Source organism: Choloepus didactylus, chromosome 4, assembly GCF_015220235.1.
Source record: "Choloepus didactylus isolate mChoDid1 chromosome 4, mChoDid1.pri, whole genome shotgun sequence".
Taxonomy (NCBI): Eukaryota; Metazoa; Chordata; class Mammalia; order Pilosa; family Megalonychidae; genus Choloepus; species Choloepus didactylus.
Genome location: NC_051310.1, coordinates 20,842,733 through 20,861,820, shown reverse-complemented (window position 1 = coordinate 20,861,820; position 19,088 = coordinate 20,842,733). Strand labels below are relative to the sequence as shown.

The following is a 19,088-nucleotide window of genomic DNA, read 5'->3' as shown; positions in this document are numbered from 1 at the left end:
AGTAAGGAACTGTGAATGCCAATCTGTCTGGTTCCAAACGTTCAGACCCCTCAGAATATTAATTTGATTCATTAAGTGCTTACCACATGTCAGGCACAGGAGGAAGCACTTCATATATATTATCTCATTTAATCTTCATAAGAAGGGCATATTAGGATGTTGTGGATGTGAAAACAGAAACTCAGAGATATAAAATGCTTGCAAGTGGAACACAGGACACTGTTCTAACCCCCATCCCAACAGTGTAAGTTCCCTGACACATGCTGAGGAGAATTCAGCAGATGGCCAATGTTAAAGGGATAAAATCCTCATATTAGCTGTAATTTGAAATATGGACACTATAGAAGATATGCTTTGGTTTTGTTTTTCACTCATGACAGCAAATACTTACATGCCAAATGCTGTTTTATGCACTGGGAATTTAGTAAGAACAAGAAAAACAAGGTCCCCACTCTCATGGAGCACATCTTCTAGTAGAAGGAGACACACACGGTCACACAACAAGGGCTTGGCGATAAGTGGCATGCAGAGAATTAGAATAGGTTGATATGACGATGGAGGCCTGAGAGATCACTTTGGAGTGTTAAGAGAAAGACTCCCAGAGTATGTGGTCTACAGCTGGGAAGCAAGTGAGATGCAGAATGCCCACAGTGGACAGAATGAGAAGTAATGGGCAAGGGAGAGGTAAAGCAGGTGTAGGTTGGCTAAATCCCCACCCATCAGAGCAGCAAATCAAGAGGTAACATCTCAAAGTAGTAAATCACATTATATTAAAGGGATACTAGAAGAAACAGCTAAAATAATTACATGTCCTCAGAGAAGCAGAGCACGGCTGAGAGTGAGGATGAAGGGGCAAGAGGTGAAGAAGGAAGCAGTTGTTTTCAATAGGCCCTATTAAAAATTAAATACTATTTACTTTTTGGACAATGTGTGCAAAACAGGTCCAAAAAAAATTAAGAGAATTTATTTTTTAAATCCCACTCATAACTTCATAAAATTACTAAAAATAAGCCTATTAAGAAGTGTGCAAGATCTACAATAATAAGACTATAGACCTCTACTGAAGGGCATAGTGGGTGACATAAATGAAGGACATGAATGGTAAGATACAGCATATTCCTGCCAAACTGATATATAAATTCAGTGTAATACCAGCAGCAATTTTCACAGAATTGAAAAGCTGTTTTTAAAGTTCAAGGAGAAGAATACATATACCGGAATGGCAAAGATAATTTTAAAGAACAATGAGCAACTTTGTCCCACTGGAAATCCACTCATTCATTTAACAAGTGCTCAGTGGGCTCTTGCTCTGACTGTGTTTCAGGTACTTTTCCAGGTGCCAGAGATCCAACAGTGAATAAAATGGCTGGAGCCTTGCCAAAAAAGGAGATATGTCCTACTGAGGAGAATAGGACAAACACAACAACATGGCAGGAGGTAATAAGAACTTTGGGGAAAAAGAGAGCAAGGTACGGGGAAAGAGAGTGAGAGGGGTGTTATTTTATTTACAGTGGTCAGGAAAGAACTCTGAAGAAACTAAGGGAGCAAAAAACATAATGAAGACTTTAGAAAGCTAGTGCGATTTTAAGTGTGACATTGGATAGGAACAGACAATCAGAGCAACATAAAGAATGGAGAGAAATCCAAAAACCGATCTATGCACATGTGATGATTTGTTATATCAAAAAGGTGGCCTTTTAAATCATGGGGAGAAAGACAGACAATGAAAGAAATGATGATGGCTATTCATTTGTTTAAAAAAATTATATTGGGTACTAACCCTTACAAGTCACAAATAAATTCCAGATGAATTAAAGACTTAAACATAAAAGAAAAGAACCCTAAACATTGCCTTGAGAAAGGGGAAGGTCTTCTTAAATAAAATTCAATGAAACCAATGGGAAAAAAGGTGAAATGTTTGACAATACCAAAATTTAAAACTTATCAAAAAATATCATAAACAAAATTAAAATACACATGAAAGACTGGCAAAAATATTTGTGACATATATAACAGACAATGGGTTACTACCCAGAATGCATAATAACTTCAAACAAACCCATTAGAAAAAGCAAGAGTAGAAAAATGAGTAAAGGATGTGAATGGGCAACTTCAGAAAAAATAAAATGCAAATAGCCAATAAACATAATAAGATGTGCAACAACCCTAATTATCAAGGAAATACAAATCATTATCTATTAGTTGAAAACAAAACTTTAAAAATTAATAATATAAATATTCTTATAATTGCTGTAAAAATTGGTACAGTTTGGCTAGTAATATGGCAGCAATTGTTAACATTTAAAATGCAATTCCACTTGTAAATATCTGTCTAAACAAATAACAGCACACGTGCCCACCGGGAGATATGTATGAGACCTCTCCCCTCTGTTTGCAAGTAAAGCCAGCCCTTCCTGCCTCAGTTTCTTGTGAAAGAGAAGAACTGGCAACAAAGTAATGCTCATCAACTGTGGAATGCCTAAATAAACTATGTGACACCCAAACTACAGAATGCTACAAAGCAGTTTAAAAGAATGAGGTAGAGCCATTCATACTGACAGGAAAGGATCTTCAAGACATACTGTTAATGTCTGAAAAATCAGTACTATCACTTTTGGTGGTTGGATGCAAGAAGAGCACAAGTTCAAAAAGTTATCTGAATTCCATTTTTAATCTCTTTCTCAACCTAAACAGGACTATCCTGGAAGAGAGCAGCATCTTATATGGAAGAATTTTCCTATATGGCATCCCTCACAAGCACTGTCAATCAATAACTCATGATCAATCAGCAATTCTGACAACTATTTTTAGATTCCTGGTATACTACAAACAATGTGATATCTTTTCTGACAAATATATTCCTGGAAACCAACTTTCAAAATTATTTTCTTGTAGTTAAAAAAACAATAGCAAACAATAAAAAAAAAAAAAAAAAAAAAAACAAAACTGTGCTTTCAGTTGAAAACCAAATTATTCTCAACCACCAAAAAATAAGTTTACATGACTTTTCACATATCTATATATTCCAATTATAGTCTTGGTTCAAGAAAACATGAAAAAATAGTTCAATTATTGACTTCAGCTACCAATTACTCCTCAGTTTAAAAAACAAAATTTAAAAATAGTGCTCTGGTGGCTCTTATGTGGATAACCCTAACCTACACTGCTATCCGAGGGACCTGTGGTTTGCTGGTACTGTGGCAGATTCCCTGCTTCTTTCCATTATTTATCATATTCTACCCCCCTCTCATTTGATAACAGAAAATGCTTGAGAGGCACAAGAAAAAAACAATTTACCCCTAGGCATTCCCATCAGCAATACTTACCTTAAGAGTTAAAGTGAGTGTATACCATTTTTTTGCTGTAACGTCAACATGTCCTAATTTATATATGATCCATCCAGCTGTAGAAGAAAAAGAGTATCCTAACATATATTTATATATTATATAAATATATTTTATGAAGTGTTATATAAATATATTATACCAACATTATGCATTGATATATAATTTATATATAAAAATTCATATAAACAGATTTTTTATCTAAATCATATAACTCAGTGGGGAATTCTCAGACAATATTAGTCTGTAGTAAAGTCAGCACTAATAAGGAACTGTGTCTCTTCCCTTCCAAATCTACAACTAAAACAAAAATGTCCTTCGTTCAACCATGCATTCAACAACCAAGTATTGAGATCCTATTCTGAGCCATCTACTATAGGTGGACTTACAATGGAACTAGTGAAATAAACTTGCAAACCAGGCACAGTATAATGGATTAGAGCCTACAGTCCAAATGTACATTTATGCCTGATTGAACTGAATATGGAGGATAAGGAGGAGTAGTCAAAGACTACCATAAGATTTCCAGGTAGTAGTAATTGGTTGTGCAGAAATAGCATTAATTGAGAATTAGGGGAAGAAAACAATGAGTTAATTTTTGGATTTATTACATTTGAATGTGTGTGAGAAACCCAGGATGAGATTTGAGTAGGCAATTTAAAATATGCAACAGTGGGGATGATAGATACAGACTTAACATTCTAATTCCAATTCTGCTACTAACTAGTTTTGAAACCTTGGGCAAATCAATTAACCTCAATGGCTCTCTGTTTTGTATTGGAAAAATCAGTGAGGTACCTTCTAGATAGGCCATGCTGTGATTCTACAACTCCTACTCCAATGTCCTGACTACCCATTTCCTCTTTAATACACTGGAATCATTATTTACAGAGGCCTTTTTACCTTAGGAAGAGGCAAAGAGCAGCAAGCCACAGAAGAGGGAAAACTATTAATGCAGAAGGAAAGTCTAGAGAGTGAGAACCAAGAAAAGTCACCACTAATAGGGTCTAGTTTCAATGGAGAGGTAAGGATCAAAACCTCAGTGAATCAGATGCCATTCAAGTTGAACATATTTTAAGCACCTGTTCTGGATAAAATACCTAAAATAAGGGCTGTCAAGATGATGGAGCCAATCAAACTGTCCAAGTCATTAACCAAATTTTAAAACAAGATTTTCTCCATTTTAATTTCTCCATTTTATCAATCTCTCTCTCTTCATTTCTATAAGCCCACTAAGAACATTCTTACAGTCTTGCTTTTATTTATGGTGTTTGTTGAGCATTCTCTCCCCACCACCATCTGCCCTCTCAAAGCCAAGCTTAATTCTACAGTGCCCTAAAGAGTTTTGTACAATTATTTTAGCTTTGGCTAAGCTGCTCCTCTCTGTACTAATTAAATGCTCTCTGCAATCCTTAATGGTTTGCTATTTGCTTTATATGTGTCAAATCTCTTCTCAATCAGATGTCCAAGTGTCCTGAGGCAGAGCTCTTTCATTGTTCCCACAAGCTATATGCAGATGCTCAAAATAACAGATCACATAGCAGGCTCTCAGTAAATGTTGTGGGGTCATGTGCTATAAAAGAAGTCACTTACCTAGATCACCTGTAAGTCTGTAGGTTCCATTTGCAAAAATCCAGAAGAAAACTCCTTGGGCACTTCTAATGAAAATACCACCTTTATTCACTCTTCCTGCAATGAATACTCCTCCCTTCTCAGGGGTCTCTATGTACACATCACACTGTACAGTCATATTGATCCTGTGGAACGAAAATGCAGATCAGTATTCTTAAATTATGCCATTTCTAGTCCAGCATAGACGTGTCACTTCACAGCCACATGCTTCCTTCCAAACTTCTAGTTAGGATGAGACTGTGATTTGCTAAGTCTGTGCATGTAATGGAGATGGACTTCAAGAATCTTCACTGAAAGTGGTTTGCTAACTAAGATTTTATGTGACTTAAAAATCTCATTGTCTCTTTTAATGGGTTTCTGGAAAATAAAATTCACTTTTTTAAGTTGCTTAGGAACATTTTTCTTGTCTCTATAATAAAACAACTTCTCATTCTAAGAATAGCCACTTTTACATTGGCACATAAAAAGTAAATGTTTCCACACAATTCTAAAAAAAAAAAGATTCATTCAAATTTCAAAGAGCAAAGAGAAGCAAGCAGTGAAAGCAATACCTCTGGAAAACTACTTTGGGGCTAATTTTTACATTTAAACCTAACAAGATTAAAACATTATTCCAGAAGAAAGATATAAAATTATTTCTCTGCAAAGACAGAGTCAGCTCTATGTTGACTCTCCAGATGTGGTTCTCAAACTTGAGCAACATCAAAATCACCTGAACTTGTTAAACTCATTCTACTGGGCCTCACCCTCCCCTCCCAGTTTCTGATTCTGTAGCTGTGGTGGGCTGAATAACAGCCCCTCAAATAGATATCCACATCCTCATCCCTGGAACCTGTAAATGCTCCCTTACATGGTCAAAAAATGGGGCTTACAGATGTAATTAAATCTAAGGATTCTGAAATGAGGGGGGATTATCCTGGATTATCCAAGTAGACCTTAAACATAATCATGTGTCCTTAAAAGAGTCAGGAGATTAGACGCAGACAGAAGAGGGGAAGACAATGTGGCCATGGAGGCAGAGATTGGGGTGATGTGGCCTCAAGGGGCTGGAAAAGGCAAGGAACGGCTTCTCCCCTAGAGCTGTGGGAGGGAGCACAGCCCTACCAACACCTCGATTTTGACCCAGTGAAACTGATTTCAGATGTCTGCCCTCAGAACTGAAAGAAAACAAATTTTATTGTTTTAAATTAGCAAGTTTGGGGTAATTTGTTACTGAATTCATAGGAAACTAACAGACTAGGTCTGGGGTGGACCCCTGAATTTGTATGTCTCAAAAGTTCTCAGGTGTTGCTGATGCCATTTTGAGAACCAATGGCCTACCGAACATCTCTGTATATAGAGACAGTAAGAATCACTGTTCTAGAGTCATTGATCCACAGTACACCAAAGGAGGGAAAAGATTTGGGCGACCAGGAACTGAGCTTTTACAGGGAGCTCTCCTCCAGGCTCTCTTTTAAAAATGCTACCACATATGATGCTTTCCTACTGTGAGGATATAGCCACATCTCCCTGTCCCCCACTAATCCAATGTTACTTCAGAAAATAATTCACTTCCTACTCACTGACTGATTGCAACTAGGAAGAAAAAAGAAAGCCTGCACACAACCAAGTAATAAACCAAGCAACTCATCTGAAATAAGACTAAAACTGCCAAGAAGTATGTTTTGGAAATGGGGGGAAATTGGAACTAGAATTATGTGGCTTTAACATTTCTCAGAATTTCTTATCAGTGAATTTAATTTTGCACAGTGGAATTATACTATTTAAAGGGAAATAATGAAAAAGAAACACCAACATCAAGTACACAATCAGGAAAATCCATGCTTAATCATCTAACCAGAGGTGGAAGACCTTACAGGAGAGGCAACCCTAAATAACTGAAGCCCAGTCTTTCTTGTATGTCCTCCCACATTACAGGGATTACTTTTCCCTTTGCAGATTAACAGCAGTATGAAACCAGGTCTGATCAACACTGTTCCTTACACCCTCAGCCTCCTTTCTGGTGCTCACCAAAAGTTTAAAAGTGCTAAAGATATTGCCAACACCATAAACTTATTCTATTTAGAGTTGGGGCAAAAGAAAATCAAAACATTTTCCTTCTTTAAATATCCCATTCCAGAATAAGTGATCTCTGCATCAGAATTTGTCAGGCAATTTTGCAGATAATGGATGGAATAGAATAAAAGTGCAGTTTATTCTTCCATAGCCATAATCTCCCTGCAGTGCCGAGAGAACAAAAACAAGCCAACATATTAAGCAACTTTGATCAAAGGGATGCAAAGTTCAGCTGTGTGCAGTGAAGGGCAATTTTGTGCTGTCGTCTGATCCTAGTCAAAGCTTACTAACAAGATGGAAACTCTTAAGTAGTTTGGTAAAGACTATCCTTTACAGTCCAGTTACTAGGCTGATACTGAACTAAATCTAAACACGAGAGAGGAAGTTATACTGTAAAAAAATTCTAAGACCTATTGAAGCTAATATCTGATGTACTAAAATAGCACTAAAGAGAGAGAAACTAATTTTCCCTTTCCTATTCTTAGGAAGAAAACAATGATTATCACAAGGCTGCGAGGTGAGCATGGCCTACGGAGCCAGACAGATCTGGCGTCTAGCCCTGGTTCTGTCATTTGCAAATATGGGATCTTGGGCAAATCACTTACCCCATAGGCTAAGTTTCCTCATCTGTAAAGTGGGGTGGTTGAGAGAAGGTCATACAAGTGTCCACTATTACCCAGGGTCTACTGCCTCCTTTCCCCACAATAAGTGTGTGCAATGCAGCCAGAGAACAAACAAACATGCAATGTGTGTGGATCTACGAACAGATCTGGCTACCTGGAACAGAGGATGGAATACTGGGAAATGACATATGATAAACAGGATGAGACCAAATTATAAAGGGTCTTGGAAGTCAGGCACAGAAACTTAGACCTGATTCGGCAGCAAGAGAGTCATTGCAGATTCTTGAGCAATGGAATAACATGATAAAAGTAGGGTTTAAGGAAGATGAAGACATAAAGCCATTTCTTGACACACACATGGGCTATTCCCTGGTTTCTGTACTTTCAGAATATGTCTCTCTTTCTCTCTCTACCCACTCTCCTCCATCCCCCTTTCTCACTTCCTTGCCCATTACAATAGATCCTGGTAAAGACTGAACATTACTATTCAAATATTGCAAAATTTAAAAATTTATGAAAAGTTTTGGTTCATCTTTGGATGGAACTCTATCTCGTCTCTCTATTACAATTAAGAGGACTCTAAATTTTGCTGGAGTTTCAATCAGAAATGAGAAAATCTGAGTTAGAAAGAGCCCTCGACACTATTCTGTGGCATGGGGAATAGGGGTTGTGCCAGAAAGAATGTATTATGTTCCCCAAACACCATTATTTTGATGCAATCTTGTGTGGCCAGACATATTAGTGTTGATTAGATGGTAATTCTTTGATTGAGTGGTTCCATGGAGATGTGACCCATCCAACTGTGGGTGACAACTCTGATTGGATAGTTTCCATGGAGGTGTGGCCCCACCCATTCAGCATGGGCCTTAATTAGTTTACTGGAGCACTGTATAAGCTCAGACAGAAGGAGCAAGCTTGCTACAGCCAAGAGGGACACTTTGAAGAATGCACAGGAACTGAGAGAGGAGCTGCAGTTTACAGAAACATTTTGGAGATGGCCTTTGAAAGCAGACTCTTGCTCTGGAGAAGGTAAGACAGGACAAATGCCCCCAGAGCAACTGAGAGTGACATTTTGAAGAGGAGCTGCGGCCTAGAGAGGAAACCCATTTTGAAACCAGAACTCTGGAGCAGCCACCAGCCACGTGCCTTCCCAGCTAACAGAGGTTTTCTGGACCCCACTGGCCATCCTCTAGTGAAGGTACCCTAATGTTGATCCATTACCTTGGACACTTTATGGCCTTAAGACTGTAACTGTGTAACCAAATAAACCCCCTTTTATAAAAGCCAACTCATTTCCGGTGTTTTGCAAAAAGATAGCATTAGCAAACTAGAACAGAGGTTGACCCAGAAAAGTTTCAGGTTTCCAAGTTTGGAGGCCAGCTTTCAAACTGGCAATCAAAATAAAAGGACCCACCCCTTGGACACTTAAACCCAGCCACCTGTCTTACAGTAGGCTAATCAGTCATAAATGAGAAAGTCAGAAACCCACTGCGATGCTCAGAAAATCAAGGTAAAATATCCAATTCAGAGATGATAGGATACACAGTGTTTCCATTGTGTAAAAAGGCAAAAATTATTCTAAATTAGGCACTCTGCTCTAATAACCCCAAAACTCTCTATGGTACTATAAGGGTTCCAAGGCTTCTGGTTAACTGAAAGGTTCTCAAGACTTTGTCAGAGCTTGGAGCAAAAAATCAGGATTTACAACAGCGAGTAAGGCAAAAAAGAAGGGATAAATACTTTCTGCAGCATTCCACAGATAAGCAATTCAAGGTTGTTTTCAGAATTATCTTCCCTTTCCCTATCCAACTTCTAAGCTACAGATACGGTCCTCTGGGGGCTTTTCATTACTAGTTACTATCAACAAACCTGGAATGCTTAGGATTTTATTTTTTGTTACAGAGGAATTATATTATTTAAAAGGAAAAATATAAAATAAACCCTAAAACAGGTATAATAATAATCAGCACATAGGAATTCTATTACTGACTTAAAGGGGAAGGTGAAATTTTGGTTTGGTCATTATATTTTTAAGTGAAGAAAAAATAATACACTATTTACCAGACTCTTAAAGAAAAAGGAGTGGAATTCATTAGCCAACTAAGAACAGATTTGCTTTTTACTATTACAATTTTTACTATTTACTGTTTCTGTTTTACTACTACTATCACCTAGTAAACAGATTTTCTAGAGGCTATGGCAGTGTAATTCTTGTCTTGATCCAGCAGGTGGCAACATAAGATCAATAATTCAACACTCCAGTAAAAACTTTGCAAACCACAAAGACTGTTTAAAAATAGTAAGCTAGAGTTGAGTTCAAGAGTCCTTAGTTTTTATATTGAACTCAAACTGGTTCTGCAACAATTGCTATTAAACTGGGCAAATCTGAGGAAAGACACAGAGCAGCAAACAAAGGCATTTTTACAGATGTTTTAGATCTTTGGCCTAGTTAGACCATTGACAACTCTGCTTCAGAATGCACCAGACAACATTACAAGGTTATTTCTGCCAGATCTACATTGAAGACATCAATTTTACATACCATTTGTAATCTCCTATAATACTGATTGTGTTGGATGCATCGGCAGCCCAAGTGATGGGCCGTTGATTGAGAACTTGGCGTAGTGTGAAGTGATGCTCTCCGGGATCTTCAGCATTTACAAAGTATTCAAATACACCTGTCTGATCAGCAAAATTTGGAGCTTCGCTAAAAGGGTTATCTGTTCAGAACATAATAAATTCTCCATTTAGTATCAAACCATTACAGAATCTTTTCTCTCTGATGTTTTATGGTACATTTTGAAACATGTTTGAAAAGTTTTAAATAAATAAATACTTACAACTATTCAAAATTTAGAGTTTAGGTCTCATAAAGGGATAAAGATTTTTATATCATCATTACAAAAGTATAATATGATGAATTTGATATAAAAATTTTGCACAATATTTAATCCATGCATTTGGTTGAGAGGAAAGAGCATGAGTTTTAGAGTAAGGCAGACCTGGACTCAAATTCCAGCTCAGTCTGTCACCCTGGGCAAAGTTCTTAACTCAATTTTCCTCACTTCTAAGTGGCATGGGACAGGAGATTAAATGATCCATACTTATATTTATATAAAGTATGAATATAAGCCACTACCTAGCAAAGACTCAACGAAGGACAGTTTTGATATTTCCAGTATCTGTCAAGTAAGGTTCTAAACTACTGGTCACAATCCTCACCTAGAAGGACGTTAGAGGAGGCTCATTATTTCACGTATGGAATTCACAGATTTCCTTCTACTTTGAAAATGGAGCAAAAATCTAGTTTGGGACGTAAGCTATCAATCCCTTTTTAGTTTTATTAAGTTAAATTACAGTCTTACAGTGACAAAGGTCATGGAAGAGCAATTTTAATCATAGTATCTTACAGCTATTTTGCACTTTATGCTTTCCCAAATGCTTTCACATTCATTATCTCATTTGAGATAATATTAAGAACCATATCAAGTAATTTCAAAGCTTGTTTTTAGTTTTTAACTTTTATAGCTAATTCAGCATTACGTTTTAGATTTGAAAGTTTAGAACTGTTTTTCAGGTTCAGGATCACAGAACAAAGAGTTTTGGAGTGGGGAGTTCTTCAACTGCTAAGCGATGGCAAAAAAAGTTAGCTTCTCTATGAGAGTGAGCAAGAGACGTGCTAAGACAGTCGGGGCTGGAAAAATTAGAAGACTCATTTAAGAGACCATGTAAGAGAGTTGCTGGAAACAAACCAAGTTCCCTGAGGGTCACTGCTGTCTGTATAGTCCAAATAATTGAGGGGACTCCAGTATGGACTAAGGCAGTGGCTGGCAGGGAGTGGCAGGAGACTCCATTGTTGGTTGAGGTTCAAGGGACACTTTAGCAATGACAATCTCCCTCCCTACTACTCTTCAACAGCTACAGATTTTAGGAGCAGTTTAGAGCCACCTGATCCCATCTGGGAGACCCATAATCTTCTAGACTACCACCTAATAGACAAAGAAAGGTTTGTTGTGCTTACTGAATGATCTAGGAATATGACCACAATGGATGTGTCTTCTAAGTTTTTACATGGTTTTTCTAAATCACTGTGGTAGTCTGGAGCTGTATGTACACCAAAAAAAAAAAAAAAAAAAAGTTCTTAAATTTAATCCATTCCTGCAGATGTGAACCCATTGTAAGTAAGACCTTTGATGAGGTTACTTCAGTTAAGTACTAATTCTTGGAACCCTTTATAGGCAGAATGAAACTCAAACAGAGAGACAGAAGGCCATGGGAAGCAAGAAGCTGAAATTCAATGGAACCCAGAAGAGAAGAAAGCCCAAGAAAGGCCGCCATATGCATTGCCATATGACAGAAAAGCCAAGGACCAAGGATGGCCGGCAGCCAGCCCCAGAATTCCAGTCTTAGGGAAGAAGACATTGCCTTGATGATCCTTGACTTGGACTTTCTCTTAATCTCAAAACAGTGAGTTAACAAATTCCCATTGTTCAAACCAACCCCTTGCCTAGTATTTGCTTGAGCAGCCCAGGAAAATAAAACAATTACCAAAATCAAGAGCTCTTTCAGATAGCTCTTCATAGAACACCAAGAAAACACTAATATAAAACTCCTAGGCACAGCCAGAGAATAGACAATGAGTTGGACTATCCAAGGATAGGACAGCTGCCCATAAGGAGACTCAGTTTGCTAGCACTATAGCAATAATGGAAAGACAGATAATAACATGCCTTAGCTGCCACACAAAAGGAAGATGTCAATAATGGCTTTCATGAGCTATGGCAGTCACGAATCTCAAGTTTCACTAAAAACAAGTTAGAATTTTAACTTTCCTGCTGAGAGTAACACCTGTTTTTTCAGGTACCAAAACATATAGTGTCCTCAAATTGAGAATTGTTTTGAAGTAACATGAAAATTAGATCTCCTTTTACCACATAGTGATTTCAGAGCTAAATAAAGGTGATTTTACAGCCACTCCATCATGCACATGGTGTGAGAGGCAGAAATTCACCCACTGCTGCTTGAGATAGAGACCGAGTTAAATTTTAGGGGGAAAAAAAAAAAAACTTACCACTATGGAAATCATCCTTGTATCTAGATGGGAAGGGCTGGGACCCTGGAGGGTGCCAGTAGCTGCCCTTGTGACCTGTGGTGAGGGTGGAGAGGGTGAAGAGCTCGTCCTCTCGCAGCTCCAGGGTGAAGCGGCCGCTGCCACCAGCGAGCTGAAAGAGAAAGCAACTGGTACTCAAGGCCTGGTGCTGCGGCTCATCTAGTTGGAACAAAATATGTGTGTGTGTGTGTGTGTGTGTGTGTGTGTGTGTGTGTATAAAACAGGCTTAAAGAAAACCCAAACACCTTCCTGTTAGAACTTCCTAACAACTTGTAAAAGATACACCCACTACCAAGGCCCTTGGAATCATCCTGTTCTTCAAGGGTTTTAGAAGACTTTGTTAAACTACAGTTTTCAGAGATGATTTTAAAAGAATTTTCAACTTATGGATGGAAGAAGTAGTAGATGATCTCAAAGCTGTTTTTATTAGTCTTCTCCATTAGACTGCAAGCTCCTTAAAGCTTATGTATGTTCAATACATTTAACTAAGAGACTGCTCATTGATCCTGTAGGACTTTACTAAGGTAGAAAATTCCATAAAATTTCACTGTTGACTCAGCGGTTAATCACAGAAAACCTTTCAAGAAGAAAAAGTAAAATGTTGCTCATTATATCTTCAATATTTATTACAATTAGTCAGTTATGTTTACGTCATAGTTATGATCTTAACAATTAACTTAATCTCTTTAAGCCACAATCTCCTTTTCTATGAAATGAGGAAAACAATACATAGCTCTCAGGGCTGTTGTGAGGATTAAATAAGATAATGTTTATAAAGTACTTAGCTCAGTGTGTGACTTACAGAAAACATTCCCTGTTTCCTAGCAGCTACATGTAGACATTTGAATACATCACAAGTCCTTACATAATTAATGTAGGTATTAAAGTGATATCTATTTTATGAAACTTTCAGCAGATTTTTTTCCTACTTTGAATTAAAGCAGTTTATATCACGTCTTTGCTTTGAGAGTAAATTTTCGGTCTTCTCTGTAAAATACCTGATGCCATATTCTGCTAGCTAAGGAATAACCCCAAATGGTATTTTTCCTATGGGGGAAATCAACTTTACTATGCTATTTTCAGCAATTTGTTGTACAAAAGTAGAGACCGTTCCTATTAGAAATTAATATATAATGGGTGTTCAGTCATTTGCTAGTGACTGATTCCCAGAACATTAATCATTTGCAGAAGTAACAGATTTGTGTCAATCAGATGAAGCAATGTGCTCGTTTGTTCATTTTTGAAACGTTTACTGAGAAATCACCATGTTTGTGCCAAGCAGAGGGTAAGCACCTGGAAATAATCAAGTAAGGCAGGGCCCCAAACCTCAAGGTGTCCAATCTAGTCGGCCAGTATTCAATTAGGTAAGCACAAAGTCCTAGGTGGCTACGGAGCTAAGACTGGGTGGTGGGCATCAGAAAACTTCAGGAAGTAACACTCAGGCTGATAAAGAAGGATGATAAAGACAGGAGAAGCCACTGTAGGAGGAGGAAGAAGCACATGCAAAGTCACAGAGGTAAGTATATTGCCATGCTGTGCTCTGAAAAACACCAAGAGGTTTAGTCTGTCAGGAGAGAACAGCTTAGGAGGAGATACAGCTAGGAAAGAAAGCAAAATGCACCTCAGGAGGAGATACCGAGGGTCACATGCTAGGCTAAGGGGTATGAACTTTATTGGAAAAATCACTGAGGTACTTTGAGCAAGGGACTGACAAAAATCAGAGCCGCCTTTTAGAGAGATCACTCTAGCAACGTGTGGTGCATGGCCTGGACAGTCACACTGGGGGCCTGAAACCAGTTAGCAGGTAATTTCAGAAGTCCAGGAGAATGATAGTAAGGAACCGAAACAAGCAGTAGCAGGGGGAAGGGAGGATCAGGAATGGGGATGAGAAATATATGGATGACAGAATCTGTCTTCCACTTGGTCACTAGTGAGATGTAGAGGGTGAGCAGGAACAAGGGAGTCTAGGAGGAGATGCAAATTTCTGACTTGGGCAGCCAGGGGATGGTGAAACCACTCACCAAGACAAACTAAGTGCCTAAGAGCAAAACACACCTATAAAAGCAAAAATGTCTTTACTGCCTTGAAGAGGGTTTCTACAAAATAAAAATAGTTGGAGACAACTTTGTCTCTATCATGCTTCAACCATAAAATCATAATTTTCATAATTTCCATAAAATCAATTTCAAAGCTAAAAATTCTAAATTCATTAATAAAATTTCTTTTCCCTTTTACTATTTTAGTCTTGTAATGCCAAAATATAGGAATTTATTTTAAAACTACCCATAGAGGATCCAGTTGTTTAAAAATAAACTTCTCAGATGTTTTTCCAAGTTTGGTATACCACACCTGTAGCTCTGGTATTTGACTCTAGGGAGCAAACACACAAAAAAAGCATGGTTGAGTAAGATTCCTCATATCATCTCTGAGGATTTCCAAAAACAGTAACAGCAACAATGGACTAATAACAATGTAAGCTCTGTAATGTAAACATCTCAAATTTAAAAGACACATCTCAAATGTAAATTTAAAAGATACATCTCAAATTTAAAGTGATATTTTTCAAAGTAAGAAAACATTCAAGCAAATACTTTATTTCCTATAAATACTAAAGAATTTTGATAAATGTTAAAAAAGATTTTAATGCCTCTGCTTCAAAAATACTCATTCTATTCAAATTTAACAGTAAGTATAAGCAACAAGAATCTGTTGTCTTTTTTGCATAGGTAACTGTAAATATCAATGCTTGAAGGTTCCCAGACCACATAACTGATGCATCTACCGCTAAGAACAACTTTCTTACATGGGACCTTGTAAGTGTTCTTCAAAGGCACAAAAAGCTTTGCCTTCTACTGGCTTCTACCATGTTTAACTAAAACCTGTTAGAAGAGAGAAGACACCAAGGAATCTGTCCATTTGTATACAAACTGTTAATAGTTCATAATATGAGACTTCACATAATAACTGCAGGCCTGTGATAAAATACATAAATTCTTAAATCAAAATCAAAATAAAAGTCTCACATATGTACTTACAAAAGATCCCTTAAGGAAGAAGGTAGCAAACTGTTGCGACACATTGAAATAAGGAAGGAATGGTCGAATACACATAGAATGTTTATGGCTCTGAGGTAAAAAGAAAAATCACATAAGTTATTAAAATAACGTAACATATCTTAGGGGAAAAAAGTTAAGTAATTAATGCCTCAATATTAACAGAAATGGCACACATTAAGTGACAAATATGAGTTTATTTCAACTTGAAAAAGCATTTTTCTAACATAAACATTATTGAAATGCCTGCTGTGTATGCCTATTGAAAGTAAAACTTAATGGCACTTATACTGACCAAACTTTGGATTTAGAGTTCATCTCCAAAGATATATTATTGGCACAGATGGATTAATTTTTATAACTCTGTTTTCTCAGTAAAATCCATCAAATTAAAAGCAAAGCTTGGGCCAAAATCAAAAGATGTAGTGACAATTCCTATTTTATGGGATTCAACAGTCACAGAGCACTTACAGTACAAAGTTCTATACCAGGCTTCATGGACAATAAAAAAATTACAACTATACTAGAGATTTCAGTATTCTACTCTCAGTGATTGCTAGCACAACTAGACTGAAAAAAATCAACAAGGATTAAGGATACAGATGTGAACAACACTACTAATGAACTTGACTTCACTGACATCTATAGAATATTCCACCCAGCAACAGCAGAATGCACATTCTTCTCAAGTGCGCATGGAACACTTACCAAGGTAGGTGATATTCTTGGCCATAATAGAAGTATGAATGAAGGCAACACGATTCAAGTCACTGTGGAGCAAGTTGCATTGTGGGAACATGGGCTCAAACATGACAGAGACTTCCAGCAAATGTCTGCTTTATTACTTACAAGACAGCACATAGGATCCAAAAAAGAGGGAAAATGATCCCATCATGGTTGGTTCCCTGGGTAGACCAACCAGTCAGGTCAGAATCAACAGCTCTGTACACCCCACTTTGTGTCAGAGATGAGGGACACTTGTTAGTTAGTCCCCCAGAAAAACTAATAAACAACCAGGAACAACTAGTAAATAATCTGGAACAACTGCTGGGGGGCAACCGTGACTGTCCACACTTCGTACACCAACCTGGATTGGGTGGAATGGCTGAGATTGCAGCATAAAAACTGTAAGAAAAACTGTGGAACTGCGCTGGGAGCTCCCTCACCCCACAGCAGGCTGAGCTGCAAGACCTCACTGTGGGAGAAAGCAGCATTCCTGGAGCAAACGAATATAGTGCAACCTAGCTCCAACTGGGGTTTTAATTAACAAATGTGGACTGCTGAATAAAAGCTACAAACATAGACAAACCCCTAACAAGTAGCAAAGTATCCTGAGGCTGCTCCCAGTGGAGAGGAGGTGGAGCTGATGGAAAAAAAAATTAATAAAAAAAAAAAAAAAAGAGAGAGGCTTTTAGAGACGACTGATCTTAGAGAGTCAGAAAATGCCTGTGTCCCAGGAAAGGGAGCTCAGAAGACCAGGAGCTCTCTCTGACTGAGGGGCAAAACTGGGGGACTGTGGGCTGGCTCTGAAAAGGGGCTTCCTTTCCCTTTTTGTCTCTTGCAACCTGAGTGGCTCAGTGGAGAGAGCCTCAGTCATTTTCAGCCAGACAGGGTGGAGCTAACATACTCAGAGAGACAAAGGAGCAATTCAAATACAGAAGATAACTCCCTAGGGGGGGTGTATCTTCCTTAAGAGGAAGGAGGGGGGCCCAGCTCTAGTGCTGGCCTTCCCTTCAGAACTCAGACCCCAGGGCCTGGGGGAAAACAGTCAAACAGAAACAATCTAAGCTGAGAATTAAAGGGACCACACCTCTTTATACCAGTCGGAAGTGACAGGTTAACAGGCACCAACTGCTGGGCAAGTTAGGAAAAACACAGCAGCTAGAGGCCTCACAGGAAAGTCTGCCACTCTTCTAAGACACACCCTCAAGGAAACTTGACACTGAATATAGCCACATTCTGAGACCTGAACGGTTCTGGTCTGTGAAAATGTTTGGAAAAATGTTCACTAAGGAAACCAGATGCCTAGACAACATAAAACTACAAATTAGACTAGGAAAAACAAAGATATGGCCCAGTCAAAGGCGCAAACTTACACCTCAATTGAGATACAGTTGAGATATTGTTTCACTTTAATGAAACAATCTATTAAAGATTTTCAAATAAATATGCTAAATCAATTCAAAAACAAAGTCAATGAGTTCAGGGAAGATATGGCAAAAGAGATGAAGGATACAAAGAAAACACTGGACGAACATGAGGTAGAAATCAAAAGTATGAATAAAAAACTGGCAGAATCTATGGAAATGAAAGGCACAACACAAGAGATGGAAAACACAATGGAGACATACAACAGCAGATTTCAGGAGGCAGAAGAAAACATTCATGAACTGGAGAACAAGATACCTGAAATCCTATACACAAAAGAACAGACAGAGAAAAGAATGGAAAAATATGAGAAACATCTCACGGAATTGAATAACAACATGAAACGCATGAATGTACATGTCATGGGTGTCCCAGAAGGAGGAGAGAAGGGAAAAGGGGCAGAAGCAATAACAGAGGAAATAATCAATGAAAATATCCCATCTCTTATGAAAAACATAAAACTACAGACTTAAGAAACGCAACGTACCCCAAATAGAATAGATCTGGATAGACCTATGCCAAGACACATAATAATCAGATTAACAAACGTCAAAGACAAAGAGAGAATCCTGAAAGCAGCAAGAGAAAAGCAATCCATCACATACAAAGGAAGCTTGATAAGACTATGTACAGATTTCTCAGTAGAAACCATGGAGGCAAGAAAGAAGTGGTATGATATATTTAAGATAATGAAAGAGAAAAACCAGCAACCAAGATCCTATATCTAGCAAAACTGTCCTTCAAATATGAGAGAGAGTTTAAAATATTCTCTGACAGACAATGAGAGAGTTTATGAATAAGATACCTGCTCTACAGGAAATACTAAAGGGAGCACTACAGACAAATAGGAAAAGACAGGAGTGAGAGGTTTGGAACACAATTTTGAGTGATGGTAACACAGTAATGCAAGTATACTGAACAAAGACGACTATGAGTATGGTTGAAAGAGGAAGGTTAGGAGCATGTGGAACACTGAAGGAAAGAGGAAAGATAAAGACTGGGACTGTATAATCTAGTGAAACCTAGAGTGCTCAACAATTGCAATAAAATGTACAAATATGTTTTTATGTGAGGGAGAACAAATGAATGTCAACATTGCAAAGTGTTAAAAATGGGGTGGTAT

The 19,088-nt window shown here is 37.9% G+C and overlaps 1 protein-coding gene across 3 annotated transcripts in view; it reads right to left on the bottom strand.

The window, feature by feature from the left end:
- The window catches only part of GALC (galactosylceramidase), a 73,659-nt gene that overhangs the window by 2,609 nt on the left and 51,962 nt on the right, over window positions 1-19,088 (bottom strand). For 2 of the 3 annotated variants that reach the window (XM_037832134.1, XM_037832135.1), the window contains 6 exons: window positions 15,800-15,889; window positions 15,048-15,134; window positions 12,726-12,876; window positions 10,197-10,374; window positions 4,938-5,101; window positions 3,327-3,403 (listed from right to left, as the gene is read on the bottom strand). In XM_037832134.1, coding sequence (XP_037688062.1) covers window positions 3,327-3,403; window positions 4,938-5,101; window positions 10,197-10,374; window positions 12,726-12,876; window positions 15,048-15,134; window positions 15,800-15,889 — 747 coding nt within the window. Of the gene's footprint in view, window positions 1-3,326; window positions 3,404-4,937; window positions 5,102-10,196; window positions 10,375-12,725; window positions 12,877-15,047; window positions 15,135-15,799; window positions 15,890-19,088 lie in introns of those variants that run through there. The other variant, XM_037832136.1, reaches the window with a different exon arrangement.